This window comes from Arachis hypogaea, chromosome 2 (genome assembly GCF_003086295.3).
Source record: "Arachis hypogaea cultivar Tifrunner chromosome 2, arahy.Tifrunner.gnm2.J5K5, whole genome shotgun sequence".
Lineage (NCBI taxonomy): Eukaryota > Viridiplantae > Streptophyta > Magnoliopsida > Fabales > Fabaceae > Arachis > Arachis hypogaea.
The window spans coordinates 2007438-2027518 of record NC_092037.1 but is presented as its reverse complement, the minus strand read 5'-3'; the positions used below and the strand labels follow the sequence as shown (position 1 = coordinate 2027518).

The following is a 20081-nucleotide window of genomic DNA, read 5'->3' as shown; positions in this document are numbered from 1 at the left end:
ATTAATTGGCTGTGTGTGTGGGTTGCAGTAGCGGGGTAACAGCAGGAACTTGTTATGGCAGTGGCGTGACGTTGATGTTCTGTAATTAATTAATTATAATAACAAGAATAATAAGAGACCCTTGCGTGCAGACTTAAATTAATGATAGTAGTGCACTAGTGCTTAATAAATATTAAAAAATAATTTTAAATTTAATCACATAAAAATATACATTATAAATTAAAATATATAATTATTATATATTTATATATAAATACTTGTGTTATTTTATGTTTAATATAAATTTTATGTAAGTAATTATTTTTTGTTTATACATGTAACATCATTGTATTTTTATTAATTTCTATTACATAAATTAAAGTTTTATCTATCTAAATTATCAACTATTTTAATAAATTCAAATAGATTATATTTTTATTGGATAGAACTAAAATATAAATATTAAAATAAAATAAAAACATTAGTTGATTACTTGACTCAATCATTACTACTTCTAATAATTTTTTAAATGTGATTTTATTTTTAAGTATTTTTATTAGTAATTTTATATAACATTTTTTATTTTTTATTTTAAATATTTTATAATATATAATATTTTATATTATTGATTTTATAACTCATTCTCTTTACTATACCAATCCAATTTTCCTTCTATGGTTTCCTTCCATACATTGTCATTATTGTTGGTCTTGGTGCTGAGACTTTTTCTGGTTTTTGTGGTTACATGCAATAAATAGATATAGTTACTAGCTAATTTTATGACGTATTATGAAGGATAAGAGTGTATTGTGGTTATTAGTGTGAGCTCCTTACAGGGAGAACTTATATTGTCTTTTGTTTCCAAAAATACAAAAAAATAAGACACAAAAAATAAAAATATAAAATTTTATGTTTTTTTTATTTTGTAATAAATTATAATAAATTATAAAAATACGTCGTCCTCTCTTATCTCGTTTACACTATAAAAATTTTTTTTTAATATAAATTACATGGCTCTTTTTAATTTATAATCAATAACAGCATAATCAATAATACATTAAATTAGTTGTTAACAAAGTTAATTTGTTAAGTAAATAATCATGTAATTTTATCAGAAAACAATAATAATGATTACCATTGTTAACTTTTCAATCTAATATATTTAAAGTAGATTATTTTTGGGAAATAATTATTTTTTTAATTTATAATTAAAATTTTTTTTGTTAAATATGGCTCATTTTGGTGTACCTATGTATTTTTAGAGACGAGATAAGAGAGGACGACGTATTTTTATGGCTCTTTTTAATATAAATTTTTTTAATATAAATTACATGGCTCTTTTTAATTACATAGCTTGCCATTATTGTTAAATATGGCTCTTTTTTAATTTATAATCAAAAAAATTCTTGAAAAAGCTATACTTGTTATCCGTGTATTTTTGTGTATTCATATATACTGTTTGTAGATCTATATACTATTTGGAGATGATGATAATTGATTAAAAACGCGGAATTCAAGAAACTTAAAAGGGAGTTCGCCAGAGATTAGGCGAAATTTTTATAGAGTTCGCCGAGATACGATAAACTTGTTTAAATGCAAAAAAAAAATCGTATTTAGAGAATTAAAGTCCAAAATTCATGTTGGGGAAAATAATAATTTTTTATTTTATAAATGAAAAAAATCCTAATTTTATTTTTACCTAAATTAAATTATTAAGTAAAAATTTGTCAATTAGATTATTAATTACTTTAGCAAATATTTTTATTTTAATTAACGTATTAAGTTAGTACATATTTTTAAATTTTTGTTAAATAAATGTATATAATAGTTAAATAAGTTTGTTATGTCAATGCTTGTTGGGACGTTATTTTTCTAATCCTGATAATTTATTTTTTGTCAAAGGCGTTGCCTATTTCTTCCTTGGCAAGTGAATCACAGACTTACACCACTGAATGCCATCGTCCCCTATTTGAGGAAAGTTGGTTTCGGCAATATGGTGCCTCTCAAGAATTTCGTCTTTGACAACTCCTTGATCACAACATTCGTAGAGCACTAATGTCCAAAGACTCACACGTTTCACCTGTGATGAGGTGAGTGCACCATCATCCTGTAAGATGTTGCATACCACCTCGGATTATGCACGCATGAAAAGCTAGTGGGGAATGCTTCTGTGATTTCTACAGATGGTCCCGCATTTAAACCTGGGAGTTGGTAGAGTGACTACTTGGTGCTAGGTCTCTACTGGTTCAGCAGCAACGAGTGCAGAAGAAGCAGCATTTTTCCTTGAAGTTTGCATAACTTTGGGAGCGAATCAAGCATATGTCTGATACTGTTGATTTAGACAACCTCCGACAGTATGTGAGGTGTTATATCATGTTACTGATTGGGGATTATCTGATGACTAACAAGTCAAACAATCTGTCCATCTCCAGTAGCTGCCACTACTTGACGACTATCGATGGTCATGGGACATGGTGGGTGCTAAATACGTATGCGTTCTACCAACCCTCCGGATCTCCCTAACAAAATAAAACATTCATGGTTGGAAACTAAACCATATATAACAATCATAAATAAGTAAATACGTCATAATTAAACTTGACCTCACCAATATCCAAGGTTCTGTCGGGCTACATGGAGACTCCAAGCAAATCCAGCTACAGATTGGCAGCAATGCACATGGTACTTTAGTTAGTCCGATTCAATAATTCAGTACTCACCACTTCTACAAATGCTATAGTTCTTCACACCCTACATTACTACATCTCTGCTTTTGAATTTGTGGCCGACCCAAAAGTCCACCCTACCGTCTAGATTGTAATCGTCTTCTCCGGTGTTGAAAAATAGAGATTTCTCATGCATCGCGTCTAGATCTACTGCATGATAGTAACTTGGTACATCTAATAGTGCCATAATCGGGTGGGGAGAGGCAAAACATAGCGGATTGCTGCTGCGGCTGGCATTTCTGGTACAAACTCCTCATCATCATCTTCACAAGAACCACTATCGTTGCTATCCACAACATATGTAACAACCACCCCTTCTAGAAACAAAAATTTAATTTGAAATTCGAAAGTCAGTTGGAAACTGGGCTTAGAATTTTGAATTATGGATAGGAATCTAGTAACCGCCTTCCTTTTGAATTTAAAATATCCCAACCACCCTATCCCCAAATGTATATAAATAGGGGAGCACCCATAGGTAGAAAATCACTCCTCTCAAATACTAATCATCTCCCTTCTCTCTTTACAAAGAAATAATATTCTGTGTGCAAACACAAGGAACACAAGAGGCAAGCTCATAGGCAACAAGGAAGCGTTAGGAAAAGTGTAGGGAATTATGCCTTTCTTACTTATGTTGGCATGTAGTATGCTCTAGTTTATTTCCTTTCATCCATGCATGATTACTATCTTTTCATGTGTTACATGGCATTAATACCTTGTTCTCATCCCTTATCCATGTTGACCATGTTCATCTATTCTATCATTCATGACCTCTTGATTCATTAGTACATACCTTTTTACCATGTTTAATTACTTGATATATCCTAATTTTTACCTTGTGCAATTACATAACTTTTCATATCATTATAAATGTTCCTGATTTTATATTTTATTTAATTATATACCATAATTCTACCATATGCATTTACATGACTTTTCATACCATTAACGTTCCTTTAATTTTGAGAGTACATGCCTTTTTACCATATTTTATTATTTAATGTACCATGATCCTACCATATGCACTTACGTGGTTGTCCATCATTAACGTTTTCTTAATGTTAAGAGTACATACCTTCCTACCATGTTGTATCTAATTATTCAACATTCCCTAATATTATGTGCCCTTACATGACCTTTGATTTACCGTTACATTATTATTATTCCCTTAATATTGATAGTACATGCTCCTTTTTGTGTCTTGTTCAAAGAACCCTATTTTATTATATGCACCCCTTATATCATTATGTTATTATTGCTCCTTTAATTTAAAAATCAAGGGTACATACTTCTTATAATCCAAGTATTTCAAATACTCCCTTTCTTATTATATGCACTTAGATTATATTTTATACAGTATATCATTAACATCTTCTTAGAGTCAAGAGTACATGTTTCCTTATAAATATTTTATTTCAACTAATTAATATCCCCCACTTTATTACATGAAATTATATTGACTTTTATACCATTAGATTAATATTAATATTTCCTTGAGTTAAAAAGTACATGCTCTCTTATAACTATTTTATTCAACTATTTAAATTATTCTATTTTTTTATAATGTACATTTATTTTATTATTAATACCCCTCTAGGGAAAAGAGTACCTACTTTCTTATAAACTCTTATTCAACATGCTTATTTTATCATGGTATATGTCTCTCCTCTTACATGATCTATTCTTGTATATGCCTAAATAACCCTACTTGTTAATTAAACTGAGGGAATGATCCTTCGGTAAGGGAAGGTGACCCCCAAAGACAAGATAATCGAGATGATCCTTCGGTAAGGGAAGGTGATCGAATCGAGATGATCCTTCGGTAAGGGAAGGTGATCGGCAAATCTTTGGGAACCTTCGGTAAGGGAAGGGAACTCCCATTAATTTTATATAATAAGATATCTTTGTTGATATAACTCTTTTCTTGTGTATGTCTAAATAACTTTGATTGTAAATTGAACTGAGAGAATGATCCTTCGGTAAGGGAAGGTGACCCCCAAAGACAAGATATCGAGATGATCCCTCGGTAAGGGAGGGTGATCGATCGAGATGATCCTTCGATAAGGGAAGGTGATCGCCAAGACATTCGAGATAAGAACCTTCGGTAAGGGAAGGAGACTCTCATTTATACCGGTTTGAGCTCAATACCTTCCATAAAAGTTAAAAGTTAAGAAAGCATGAATGAAAGTTTGATGTTTATGTTTTTTTTCTTTAGATTTAATGATGATTATGTTGATGTTACTTAAGATGTTATCCTTCTATTTCTTTCTTTTTGCACACATGTTTTACAAGAAAGATACATATTACATGCCATGTTATACGCTTGTTTTTTTAAATCCCGCACGTGGGCTGGAGATGGATATGGAGGTGTTGCATAGCACTCCTACTGAGACGTTAGGTTCTCACTCCCTTTCTTTTCCCATACTGTCTCCAGAGGAACATGGCACAACGGATAGAGACGACGCAGTGTCCCCCGAAGGTAACTTCTGAGTATGACCTCTCGAAGCACGCGTGGGTAGTTGCGACCACTACTACCGTGCTCCAAACTATCTACTTAGATCGAGAGTTCGTGGAAGAAGAACCCCAGCTGCCCGTCGTAACCTTCCTAGATAGGAACGCTTCAGCATCTAAAAAGCGGTCATCTAAGGTGGTACACCTCGAGTCTGACTCCGAAACCGAGGAAGAGGAATCCGACAACCCGAGCCAAGGATAGGACATGACACAAGGATGGAAGTTTCTTCGATGAAACTAGTTAAGATGCGTTAGTTTCCTTTTCGTCATAGTTACCTTTAAGCACTATCTCCTTTAGAACCGTGTTCATGGGAATTCTTTTATGTTTGCTTGAACCCCTTTTAGTTTTGTTCAATTTCATCCTTTTAGTACTACTCGATTTCCACCCAAAGTTTCGCGCGTATTTTCCTTCTCTTCTTACCTAACGATTTAGTTATCTGCTTTTTTTCATATTAAGTGTGACACCCTACTTAAAGGCCTTTAAAGGTAGAATATTAATTTAGGGTGTTACAACATACTCCTCATCGGAGTCTTCATAATCCATGTCCATGTCTTCCACTATTCGACTAGCAACATGAATCATTGGTGGTGCGAGATGTGGGTCATCCTGCACAAAGGTCGAGTGGACGGATCTACTGCTACTAACATCACCAACCTCCACGGAAAGCTCTATCACTTGTTCCGCCATGATTTTCTCATGGATATCGAACATGAGGCGCACATACTCGTCGCCATGAAGGCGAAACAGACAAAACCGAAAAATTATGTTTCCCAGCTAGCAACCTATACCTCACCCTTCCAATCTCTTTTCTCCCTAAATCACCAAGATTACTCAATATCAGACTCTTCAATTCGGATAAGGAACTTACTTGGTGAGTACACAATAGTAACAGATTATTACACTCAAATATCATTATATTATCACTGTTTCTCATACGATATTTGGGATAGACACAGACAACCATATATCCGCTATACTACTACTAGACATTTATGTCTAATTTTTAGAAGAAAAACAGAGGAAAAGAAGATATGTAATATATGTAAAAAATACTAAAAGTCGCACATCCTTTTATAATTATTAAAATTTTATTTTACTGTATCTCGTTTATACTGTAAACGTTATAATTTATTACGTATCTTGTTTACAGTGTCAATAAGATAAATTTACACATATCTCGTCTACACTGTATTTTTATAATTATAAATTTACACATATCTCGTCTACACTGTATTTTTGACCCCCTAGCATTGCTCTATTTTATATATTACGAGGGATAAAAGTAAATATTATCTAAATTATTTGCTCCGTTCTACCTAAAATCTTACCTGCTAAAAATTTATTCCACATCAAACAGATAATTATCCATCTCAATACAAATAGATAGAGAAAGAGTAAATACCCGCATATTTAAATATGGTATTGCCACCTCTAAATGTGTAGCACCAACAACCATTACAACTAATTTCCACTGCTACCAACAATAAATTCCATTTACAAAAGAGGTTCATTTTGTTGGTATAATCACCTCTTTGCCAAATGGTTGGATCCTAACTTTCTTTCCCTCTTCCACGCAAATGCATTTACAATTAATTTTATTTATATCGATTTAGATTTATAAAAAATATAGATAAATAATAAAATATTAAATAATATAAATAATAAATATATTAAATATTCAATTTAATAAATATATAGATAATTATGTTGATTATTTTTAATTAAATAATTATTTTTTAACTTAATATATTTATGTACAATTAATAATGGTTGAATGTTCAATTTATTTAAATGTACGGATAGTTATTCTAATATTAAAGTTTATGAGATAATTTAAAAATAGAGTGTTTTTTATTTTATTAGATCAAATTTAGAGGCCGTTGTTCATATTTATTTACAAAAATCTACCTAGTAAAATCCTTTAAATATTTCTACCAACCACCAACAATAAATTTCATTAGTTAAAGATGATAAATTATATAAATAGGGTAAAATATTAAATTGGTCTCCTACGTTTGAGTAAAATTCTATTTTGGTCTTTTAGATTTAAAGTGTTCTATTTGAATCTAAAAAAGTTTCATTTAGTTTTAATGTAGTCCCACCGTGAGGTCAAAATTAAATAATTAATGAAATGCCCTACATGACAGCAATACAAGAATAAGGTTGATAATCTTGAGAATAAGTACAAATTCTAGAAGCACAAAGTCGATTGTGGATGTATTAATACATTTATTTATCATTCTCTTTAGTTTTATAAAAAATATTTCATTTAAATTGTAAGAAAAATAGTAAATAAATGTATTGATGTATCCACGATTGATTTGGTGCCTTTGGAGTTTGTAATTATTTTTTAGATTAATGACTTTGTCCTTGTATTATTGTCATGTAGGATATTTTGTTAATTATTTAATTTTGACCTGACAATAAAACTATATTAAAATTAAATCAAAATTTTTTTAAATTTAAATAAGATATTTTAAACTTTAAAAATTAAAATAAAATTATGTCTAAATATAAAGAATAAATTTAATACTTTATCGTGCATAAATAAAATAAAATGAATTTAATTAATATTAGCCTGTTGTTTTTAATGGAATTTGGTTGCGTCTATATTTTTTATAGACAGCAACAATTATTTATTAATAGAGATTTCAGAGCTAATCGTGTTAGGCATAAATAGTTGATTAAAAATTACTATCAGACACACAAAGTCATACTAACTTGCCACGATTTATCTTAACATGCATTATATCCTCATTTATTAAAAAGGTCCAGCAATTTAGGTTTGGATTCAATGCATTGCTAACTTGCCACGGTTTAGACTTAATTTAAGTAAACAGTGTAGTTAAAATTTTTTAAAAAATAATTTAAATAATAAATATTTATATTAAAAATAATTTATAAATAAATTATTTTATATTTGATTTTTTTAGTTTAAAAATATTTATTTTTAAAAAGTTATAATAAAAAATTTTTATTATAAAAAAAGTTATTTTTTTAACTTCTCTATAACTATTTCAATAATTTTTTAAATAATTATAATTTGATTTTAAAAATTATACTAAACATTAATATTATTATTTTTCATGAGTTAAAAGCTCAAAAAAAACTTTTTAAACGGATCCTTAACTTGTATTTTAAGTAGAACCAAAATTTTTAAGTATTTTTATAATTGTGTACTCATTATATAGAAAATACTTAGAAGAAAATTTTTTAAATTTTACAAAAATATTTACAATAATAATAAAATTTTGGTTGTACTCATCATTTTAATTATACTTGCAAGATGCAATGAGTAGTTCGAATACAATAAAAATTTTTAAACTTTATAAAAATACTTACAATGATTATAAAAAAATTGAGTAATATTACACGTTTAAATTATTTTATAAATCAAGTCAAACTAAATTAAATAATAAGACTTGAAATAATACTAACTATAATTTATTTTTATTATATTAAATCAATTTAATTAGATTTAATTAACTAAAAAAAATTAGATGTATAGGATTATTCATAAAAAAAATTAGCTGTACTCGTTACAAAATTTCATAAATATAATAAAATTTTTAAATTTTATAAAAATATTTACAATACTTATAAAAGATGTCTATAATAAAACTTTTAAACCTTATAAACGAGAAAGTTAGCCTCCAAAATGTGGAATCCACTATGTGGAATCACTTTAAAATTGTGAAAATCAAGAAAAAATTAAAGACTGAATGTAATTATTGCAAAGCGAAGCTACTTGGTGACCTAAAACAAAGAACTTTGCACTTGTATGATCACTTCAAAACGTACAAGATTCGCACCACTAGAGATATAAGGTAATGTATAATGAAGACAATTCCAACAACTAGTGAAAAAATAGTTGTTATTGGTGCATATACATTTGACTAAGAAAATACAGGGAAAGAGTTATTTGTTATGGTTTGTCGTCACGAGTATCCGCTATCTATTGTGGACCACATTGACTTTGGACGATTGTGCAATGCTTTGCAACTTCTCTTTAAGGTGATTACTTACAACACGTTGAAAAATGACATCTTAAAGTTCTACAATGATGAGAGATCTAAGACAATGAATGTTCTTGAAAGAAATAAAAGTCGAGTTGCAATTACGCTTAATATGTGGATAACAAGCAACCAAAACAAAAGTTATATGGCTATCACGGCCTATTATATTGATGATTTTTAGAAATTACAAAACTGTCTTGTATGATAATAATATTAAATATTTAATTTTGTTATCTTAATTTGTGAAATGTTTATAACTGAAATACTTCTAATATTTTTTTATACTAAATTGTCATCGTAGATTTATGTATGTGCATGCTTCCCATATGACTATGATATTTTTAGTAGATTGTTCGATGGATTGGAATTTTGATAGGAAGGTATCCACTTTGATTGTTAATAATTACAGTACTAGTGACATTAAGATTAAGAATATTTTAACTAAAATATCATATAAAATTTTTATTTTGAGTGGTAGATTGTTTTACATGCGATGTTGTGCATATAAATTAAATCTGATTGTCAAAGATGTATTACAACTTATTTCACATGTTACAGAAAGGGTGAGGGATAGTGTTTATTATTGGACTGCAACACTTAAAATAGAAGAAAAATTTAAGAAAACATGTGCGCAACTTAAAATACCCTACAAAAAAATATTTGTCTTGATTGTAAAACTAAGTGAAATTCAATCATTTTTATGCTTGAAGTTACAATTATGTATAGAGATGTGTTTAAAAAATTTTCATTACCTAAGATTCAATATAAATCTTTATCTAGTGATAAGGATTGGGATATGACAGATGAACTTTTTCAAAGATTGAGAATATTTTTTGATGTGAATGAATTTTTCTCTAGAACTACTTATCCTGCATCAAATCTTTATTTTTCTAAAGTTTGTGTGATTGAATGGGCTTTGATGGAGTGGCAAAATTGTGAAAATGAGGTAATTGAAATGATGGCTACTAGCATGATAGCTAAGTTTAAAAAGTATTGGGGTATGATTAATATAGTTATGGCTATTAAAATTCTTTTGGATCCTAGGTACAAGATGTATTTGTTATATTTTTTTTTCGTAAAATATATGGCGAGACAGAAGCATGTGTTATAATTGGTCAAGTGAAAAGGGTAGCGCAAAATTTAGTTTTAGAATATCCAACAAAAGAAAGAGAGATAGAACAAGCTGCTTAATTAGATATGTTGCCACCAATTCTTTTGGGTTTAAGGGGGAGGAAGTTTAGTTATGAATCTTGGCAAGCGGACTTTGCTGTGTATGTAAGTGAGGAATCCACATTTATTGATATAAAGAATGAATTGGATTATTGTCTTGAAGAGAGACCAGTGCCACAAACTAAACATAACTTTGATGTCTTAAATTGGTGAGAATCAAATGGAGCAAAAATTTTTACTTTGCAAGCTATTGCTAAGGATTTTTTAACGATTCCTATCTCTACAATTGTTTCTGAGTTTTCATTTAGTATGGGTGGTCGATTTGTTACACCACATCGTAGTAGATTACGTCCGAATACATTAGAGGTTTTAATGTGTAATCAAGATTGGTTTTGGAATGAACTTGGCACCACAACTAACATAAGATTTAAATGCTACACAATTCATAACATTGAAGGAGATGTTGACGTAAGTAAACAACTAAATTATATACAATATACTATTTTTCTATATTCTTGACTTATTGATGAGTTATTATACAATTTTAATTTTAAATTATTTTCTTTTCAACGTAGGATTCAAGTAAATCAGAATTTACCTTCATGACCGTTATAAAATGAAAGAAGACTTGAGAATTATGTTTTTACAATGTGATGAATTATGTATTATTGTTTATGGATATGTTTGGTTGTTTATGAATATGTTTAGTATTAAATATTTGTTGATTATTGCTATTTAAGTCTTTGAAGACTATAAAAATTATGTTTGTAACGACATTTGAGACTTATCTTTATTTTTATTTTTTTTATTTTTTTTAATTTTTTTTTTTACAAAAATCCGCAGAGATCTAGGTCCTCAGCAGATACAGGGTGGGGACGGAGACAGATAATGGAGGCGAGAGCAGGGACGGAGGTATGTCCTGCTTCATAGAGACTCGTTGCCATCTTTACATTGATGATTTTGATATCACTTATTGAAAATTCTTAAAATTCCTTAACCCCACGACCATCTATATTAAATCATTAAGAAAGAATTGTTTGAATATGGAAACATACCTAATTTTATGAACATGATTAGAAGAGTATGGTTTTTTTTATCTTCCTCAACCAAAGTCCTCTGTAACCTTAATAGGGTAGAATCACAACTCTTTTGATGGAAAAAGAGTTACAGAAGTGACTTTGATATGTTGGGGATTAAAACTCTGAAGTCACTATTTATATTTGAGTGTAACACTCGTTAAATTTTAAAATCTAAAGAAAATAATATATTTTATTTTATTTTCATTTACTTTTAAATAAAAAATAATAATAACTTATTTAATTCAGCAAGTATTTGTGACAATAAATTAGATCACTGTTATATAAATTATTTAATATAAAATAACTTAATTTATTATTTTAGTTAATATATATATATATATATATATTGTCCATAATTAAATTAAAAATTAATAATTTTTTAACAAGACAAGCACAATTTATTAAATCGAATTTTAAGCTAAATTATGCCAAAATAAAATAACAAGTAGACTATGGATGACAATATTACCCAAATTTGTGGGTATCCATCCCATTCAGGACGGAATCAGGTTTAAGTAAAACTCGCCTTACCTGCTTTAGTATGTGTGTGTTATATATATAATATATATAAAATAATTAATAATATTATATTATATTTAAATTTTTATTATATATATAATGATAGTTATATAAATTTTAAAAATTTAATTTTATTTGTTAAATTTTAATAATTATAAAAATGAGACAAGTATCTACAGAAAAGAATTAAGATTTAATTTTTTACTACCCACGAATAAAAATAGAATAAATTCAATATAAATTATTGTAGGATAAAACAAAATCAAATAACATACACAAAAATCGTCTCTACCCATTTCATTACCACCCCGTATAGCAGACACCATTATGCTTTTGCTAGTGATTCCTAATAAATCGTTGGCAGGCAACAATGACTTCTCCTGGCTAACGGTTGTTTCCTAACTCCATTTGTATTCAAAAGACATTAGATATAACCAAATCTCATTTAGGATAATTATATTGGATAATATTAAATCTATTTTATTTTATTTATATAATTTATTTTATCAAAGAAGTTCATTTTTTCTCTGCATATTCCACTATTTGCAAAAGTTTAAGACCTTTTTTCAATTAATATCAATTAATTTGTTTAAAATTATTTTATTTATATCTTAAATTTTAAATTATAAAAATTTAATCTTATAAACACTAAATTATAGACTCTAAATTTTTAGTAAATAGAATTTTTATAACTAAAAGCTATAACTTAGTTAATGTTAGCGAAAACAAACTAAATGTTGGTCCCAATATTCACTACAACAATATAGATTATTTTTTAGGGTTATATGTGTAAAAAAAGAATTAAAATTTGTAAAAAAAAAATAAATTTTGACACTATTTTAACTATGAAAATATGTTAATAAAAGTTTTATCAAAAATAGTATTTTTGAAATATAAGTAATTGTGAAAAAAGTTTAAATCTTATTTTGATAAATATTGGCTCTCAAAAATAATTTGTTAAAAGAATTTGAGAATATATTTTCTGTGATACTTATTAACCGTAAAAAATACTATTTATTTTGACACTTATTAACCATAAAATATTCTTAACAAAAAATTTTAATAAAGAATGAGATGAAATCTTGAAATTGAAAAATAAATTGAGATTTTGAAGATAGAGAATGAGTAGTATGATCCCAAACTGAGAGCAGTGTGATGTCAAAATTAAGCCCAAAGAAGAAGAGAAATAATGGAGTAAATTGAAAACAAATGAATATCAAAATTGAGAAATAATTTTCTACGGTCAAATTATTCATAAAAAAACATAGAGAATTTGACATTTATGATATTTATAAAAAATATATATTAATTTTGACATTTAATTATGATGTTAAAAAATAAAATATTAAAATAACTCTTTTATTATAGTGATTTTTTCTTTAGACAATTGTCGATCCTAACTTTCTTTTATTTTTCTACGAAAATGCTTGTAAAATTCCAGGAAGAAAACCATAAAAGGAGCCTATTTATATCCTTGAACTTTACTCCTTTCCTTTGGCAGTTTTTGGAGTGTCAAAACATGTATGTATTATAGTATATATAGCGTTAGATTTTTAGTTTATCTAGTTTCATAATTCCCTGCCCACTACTATATTTGCTTGTTTTATGGTTGACAAGAAATATTTAATTTTGATGTATTAATTATGTAAAATATTTTAGATTTCATCCAATTAAATTTGGTTACTTCTTTTGGAATTATTACCTACGTTGTAAGAGTGTATCTGTGGAAATTTAGGTGCAGTCGACTTCACGTAAAGTTGATAACTGAGAGTCGTTAGATAATTTGACTGATTTGACTAAATTTTCATCTAATGACTCTCAGTTATCAACTTCACGTGAAATCAACTGGACCTAAGTTTTCACCGTGCAAGATTATTTTATTGACATAATAATGTGTTTATGCATAAAACATGTTTATATTAACGAATTCTTAATTATTCTTTTGCAGAAATCATTATGGTGGCACCGATTATTATTACTGCTGCACCCATTATGTGTGCATTTCACAATGTTATGTTACCATCACAAAACTATGGTACAAAAAAGGGCATCAAACAAGGACTTGGAGTGAAGCGTGGTTCTTGTGGTGGCTTACAAATCAAGGCAAATGCCCAAAATCATCATAATGGTGATGATAAGATTTCCAAAGTTGTTAGCAAATCTTCTATCCGTCAAAACTTTACCATCAGATCATATGAAGTTGATGCTAATGGAATTGCATCTGTTGAGACTTTGATGAACTATTTTCAGGTTTGGACTTACTGATGATCACTATTATTCTTAGGGCTTGTTTGGGTGAGTTTCTAAGAAAAGATCTTTTTTTGAGTTATCTTTTTTTAAAAGATCTTATAGAGAAGTAAAAGTAATTTTATGTTTGGATATCTCATGTTAAAAGGTCTTTTTATCTATCAATTATGTTTGGGTATAACAATATAAAAATACTTTTTTGTTTATTTATTACATGAAAAACATCTTTTTTTTTAAGGAAAAAAGACCTTTTAAAAAAAGTTGTAAATTACAGCTTCTCAAAAAAGATCTTTTTTTTTATTTTACTAGTGCTTTTACTTTTATTACTAGAAATTTGCAAAACACGTTAAAAAATAAAAAAAGATCTTTTTTCATTAAAAAAAGATATTTTTTTAACAAAATAATGGCGCCCAAACATGCACTTAATCAAGTTCTTGAAAATAATATAAATTAAGACATGGTTAATAAAGTAAATAATTTGATCTCAATTCTATATTCATGAAATTCGTAATCTTTGTTATTGTATTATTTTACAAAGTATACATAAAAAATTATATAATTCGTGTAATATATCTATCTTATATATTAAAAGATTTACTCACATATATATATTGACATCCAATCTTGTGTGTTGTATATTAAATTGGCAAAACTGATCTCTCTTTAATCTTTATACGTAAATGATAGGGACCGATCTATATATGTATTAGTGTGGGGCAATTGTCATTGAATTTTTAAAAAACCAATAATAAGTATATATGTGTATAGATAATTGTCCTCAATTGTAATAATTTATTTGTCCCCACACTTCAAAAACAAATCATATGTAAGAAACATTTATGTTACTATAGATATTAATACAATGATAAACATTATTATATTATATAAATTTAAAACAAATAATAATAACTAATAATAATCTAATTATTCAATTACCCAAAATCAAGTTGAACATTTTAAATATAAATAAGATTATTAGTATTTCGTATTTTTATTATATATATTATTTATTTATTTTTTATTATTTTTTTAATTTAATTTTGTTTATACATTTAATATTGTTTTTATCGAAAAAGTTTTTAGCATAATATTATAAAATGTCAACTTTGCAATTAAATATAAAAAAATTAGTTGAATTTTTGTTTAATAAAAAAAGATATTATTTTATCTATACTTACATATAAAGAGAATTGTAATGGTTTGATTTTCTTTTTTCTTACAAGTTTTTTGTCCCTCTCACATAATTTTAGTAAAAATTAAAATATCAAAATAAAAAATAATAAAAATTTTAAATTAGCTCATTCGAGTTATACTTTTTATAAATTTTTTTAGTTACTGAGTTATAATTTTTTTGTATCATATAAAAGATAATCAATAAAAATGTTATTTGATGGATATTAAATGTTTGACTAGACACTAGTATTAATAATAAATATATTACTTATGCAATATTACCAAAATATTAAAATAAAATATTTGTAAATTAATATATTTTTAGATGTGTTAATTACATTTACTTATTAGAAATTTAAGTAACTAATATACTCTAAAATTTAAATATCTAAATATATTAATATCAATATTTTTTATTATTTTACCATATTATTTTACTTCTACTTCTAAAGTTTTCTATATATATATATATAAAAGTAAATTTTACACCCAACCTTTTTCTCTAAACAAAAGGTTAGTTACTTTCTACGACATATTTAATTATTATTGAATGAAATAAATTGTATCATTATTATTAATACTTAATTAATTATAGTAAATTTTTTTACAAATAACAAAACTGATTAAAAAATTAAAGTCCATTTTATAATTTTTTATTTTTTCAAATTAAACCATCTAGTTATTAATTAATTCTCAAAAAACCATTCTGTCATAATCAAATCGCAAATTTTTTCTTAATCAAAGAAAGATTGTACTTTTCATTGAAAAGTAATGTGGTTAATTAAATCGGATGCGAGCCAATTCAATATAGCCCCTTTTGAAATTTTGAGCATGGACTTTTTGTTTAAGAGAAAATTAAATAAAATTCATCGTAAGAACGCAGAATCTAGCTAGAATAAAAGGAAAGCTAGTAACAAACTTATAACTCCCTTAACTATGACCAACTTAGCTAACCTTTATCATTCACAGGTATATCCGTAACATATACAATAAGGAAAAGTATAACATATTATCTGCCAACTTTTGCCAACTCTTGTGTTCGTAGATGTGTCTAATAATTAATATATTTTAAATACATATATAAAGAGACATATCCAGAAAATATATCTATAAAGACACTTCTATTAAACACAGTTATAAAAAAGACATTTTTATTAGACACATCCATGAACACACTTCCATAAAACACAATTATAAATAAAAGTTGACAGAAATTGGCAGATATGCTATTGGTAACGTAGCGGAACCGATACAATAATATTGTTATCTCATTTGGCTCTATTATTTGTTTTTTAGGGCTCTATGATTTATCACGGTAAGACACTTGGGGCCTATAATGATGTAGCTGGTACTACCAAAGAAATGATCAAAAGGAACTTAGTATGGGTTTATAGTGAAATGCAGGTTTTAACTTATCGTTATCCTAAATGGTAAGTCTTTCTATATTTGGAGAACCCTCGTAGAAAATGATATTGTAAATTTTTAAATAGATAATTAAATATATTTAGTTAAATATATTGAATCATCTAATAGTTTACAGTATTATATTCGTATTGATATCTTTACAATAATGAATAATAATGACTCTATAATATATGTATCACTGGATTTGATTGAGTAGTTTATAAGAGATCGATTGATATTTGACTGTGAAACAAGATTGTTATACATTTATAATGAATTATTATTAGATGTTCTGAGAATAAGATAAAAAGAGATTTACTCTCTTTAATTAGTTTATATCGCATCAGATCAAATTAAATGGCTTTATTATAAATATTCATTAATAAATTATTATTCAATAATTAATATATTAATGTAAGAATTATAATTTGTATCGAGAATATCTATAATTTTTTCAAATTTTGCATCCAAAAATAATTTATGAATATATTAGTTTTGTCAAAGTAAAAATTATTTCTACACATAGGATATAACATGTAATCATAATATAATACTATGTGAATAATATTGTTCACACAGTACTATGATTAATTAAGTTATTTTGATAATTAAACTTAATTAAATTGATTTATAATAATTTATTGACACGATAAAAATCAATTAAAAAAAAAGAAAACACATAAAAAAATAGTTAAATTTAATTATAAAAATAACTTATTCACCTAATATTTCTCTACAAATTAAACAGCAACATGCTGCTTTCTTAAGTAATTAAGAAGTCTATGTATATATATTCTCTCTCTGTATATTAAATAGCAACATATGAAAATTTTTTAGGTCTGGTCTTGGTTGAATTCTTATAGTTTTCTTTTGGGATGTTATTGTCATATTTTCTCATTTAATTTTTTTTAATTTGTTTTTGACGTTTATCCGAGAAAAAAAAATTTCTTGCAATCTTAGCTTCTTTATGTTTCATCTATGAAATACGGACACTTTACTGAGTTATCATTTTTGCGTGTCGAACACATTTCGGACACGATACTTACTAACACTCGTCCGACACGCATGTTTGCTGTGTCCAACTGTGTCTTTATAAAAAATAAAATTCTTCTCCAAACACGCCTGAACACACTTAAATACCATCACGTGTCAGCGCGTGTTCAGTCTTATTCTTAACATATATTCTTAAAATAAATTTAGATATAGTATATATTATTATTTATTAAAATAAAAAAATATTTTAAATATTTGATATAATTAAAATAAGATATTAAAAATAATTAAAATTTTTAATTTATTTTAATATCAATAAAATATCAAAATATCATTATAATTTATCTAAAAAATACTTTATATTTTATATGTATGCTGTTCTCGTATCATGTAAAATTTTAAAATTCGTGTCCCGTGTCGATATCCATACATGATAGTAGTTCATGAATATAAAGTGCGGATTAATATATATTTGTATGTAGGGATGATGTAGTTGAAGTGGAAACTTGGGTATCTACAGCAGGAATGAATGCTGTGCGCTTCAATTGGATTATGCGAGATTTCAAAACAAATCAAGTCTTGAATACAGCCTCAAGGTATATAAATCAAATCTTTCCCAACTACTATGTTATGCGACTTCATGCATTTATGTTTCTTTAGCTTGTGTACCTTTCAATGCAAAACACTTTGGAATTAGTACAACTTGTTAGAAAACTTATAATCAATTGATTTGGATTTGGATTTTGATACTGTCTATGCAGTGTTTCTGTCTTGATGAACAAATTGACAAGAAGATTATCCAAAATGCCAGAAGAAATCAGAAGGGAACTTGAGTCCTATCTTGTAAATTCCAGAATTATTATAGAAGATGATCACAAAAAAATACCTAAACTTGATGATACTACAGCAGATTATATTTGTACTGGTTTAAGGGTATGCATGTTTTCTTTTTTTATAAATAATTATTTATTATTGATTAATTTTCTAAATTTATATCATATAATGTGTGCGTATTAATTTTCAGCCACAATGGAGTGATATAGATGTAAATTTTCATGTTAATAATGCGAAGTACATCAGTTGGATTCTAGAGGTATATAATTAATTTCTTTTTCATTAGAATTTAACTAGACAATTAATTTTTTCTACTTAATATAAACTAATTTTTTAATCTAAATTATAAATTCTAGTCCTAAATTTTCAATCCTCAAAAATTAAAAGTAAATAATTAATTTTTATATTTATTATTTAATTTGATACAAAATGGCCTTTGCTTTTAATTTGAAATATGCAGGGTATTCCAGAATCAATCTTGATGAATTATGAGTTATCTTCCATGAGTTTGAAATTCAAGAGGGAGTGTAAGATAGACAGCAAATTACAATCTCTAGCTGAAGTTTGCAGTGACAATAATAATAGTAATAATAATGTTGAGTACAATCATATGGTTCGATTTGAAAATGGTGTTGAGATTTTGAGGGGAAGGACTAAGTGGAGATCCAAACTTACTCACAACTTTGACATTTTTAATCATGTTCCAGAAGCTTCCATTAAAGACTTGTAATTGGGACCTGAAAATTGCATTAGTCTCTATATATTTATGGGGAGAGTGTGTGTCTCTGTTGTTACTAGCGTGTTAATTTAATGGTTATCAAACAAAAAGGATTATACCTATTGTAATAATAATGCGCATTGCTTTTATAACCATTAATTTTTTTTCTAAACTCTTCTAGATATTTCGATTATGGAAATTGCTTAAGTACAATTTTTATGTATAAGAGTTTAACAAGAGAATTTTTTTTTCGCTTAATATCAATCAATTTTTTATTTTAATTAAATCTACATCTTAAATTTTAAATTTTTAAAAAATAAATTTTAAAGATAATAAATTTATAATAAAAAATTAATTAATTAAATTATTTAAAAATTAATTTTTTATATTAAAAAAAATTGATAGCCAAACAAAAATGCTACCCGTCTTAAACAACCAACCAGCCAACTAAAACTTGGTTTCGTAAAACTGGGTTTATTTTTTGAAAATAGTTTATGAAAGATGTATTTTAAAAAATAATTTTTTAAAAGTTGTAATATTTGCATTTGTTAAAATCACATTAAAAATAATTTTTAATAAGCATAAGCATTACCATTGTGTTTAGTAAAACAGCTTTAAAAATTAAAAAAATTATAATAAATATATTTATAACAAAGAATAATCTTTTTTTTTCAAATTTTAGAGACCAATAATTTAAATATTTATTTGATTTAC

The 20081-nt window shown here is 26.6% G+C and overlaps 1 protein-coding gene across 1 annotated transcript; it reads left to right on the top strand.

The window, feature by feature from the left end:
- Positions 1–13954: 13954 nt before the first annotated feature.
- LOC112761935 (palmitoyl-acyl carrier protein thioesterase, chloroplastic-like) lies at positions 13955–19379 on the top strand. Its single transcript, XM_025808216.1, has 6 exons — positions 13955–14248; positions 16715–16848; positions 18298–18411; positions 18577–18748; positions 18840–18908; positions 19110–19379. Exons 1-6 carry the CDS (start codon positions 13955–13957, stop codon positions 19377–19379), a joined length of 1053 nt encoding a protein of 350 aa, XP_025664001.1.
- Positions 19380–20081: the final 702 nt, after the last annotated feature.

Bases quoted from the DNA above. Each gene is read 5' to 3' on its own strand.
- LOC112761935 (XM_025808216.1), top strand. From the start codon at position 13,955: ATGGTGGCACCGATTATTATTACTGCTGCACCCATTATGTGTGCATTT. The intron at 16,849-18,297 runs GTAAGTCTTTCT...ATTTGTATGTAG, and splicing joins ACTTATCGTTATCCTAAATG to GGATGATGTAGTTGAAGTGG. The intron at 18,749-18,839 runs GTATGCATGTTT...ATTAATTTTCAG, and splicing joins ATATTTGTACTGGTTTAAGG to CCACAATGGAGTGATATAGA.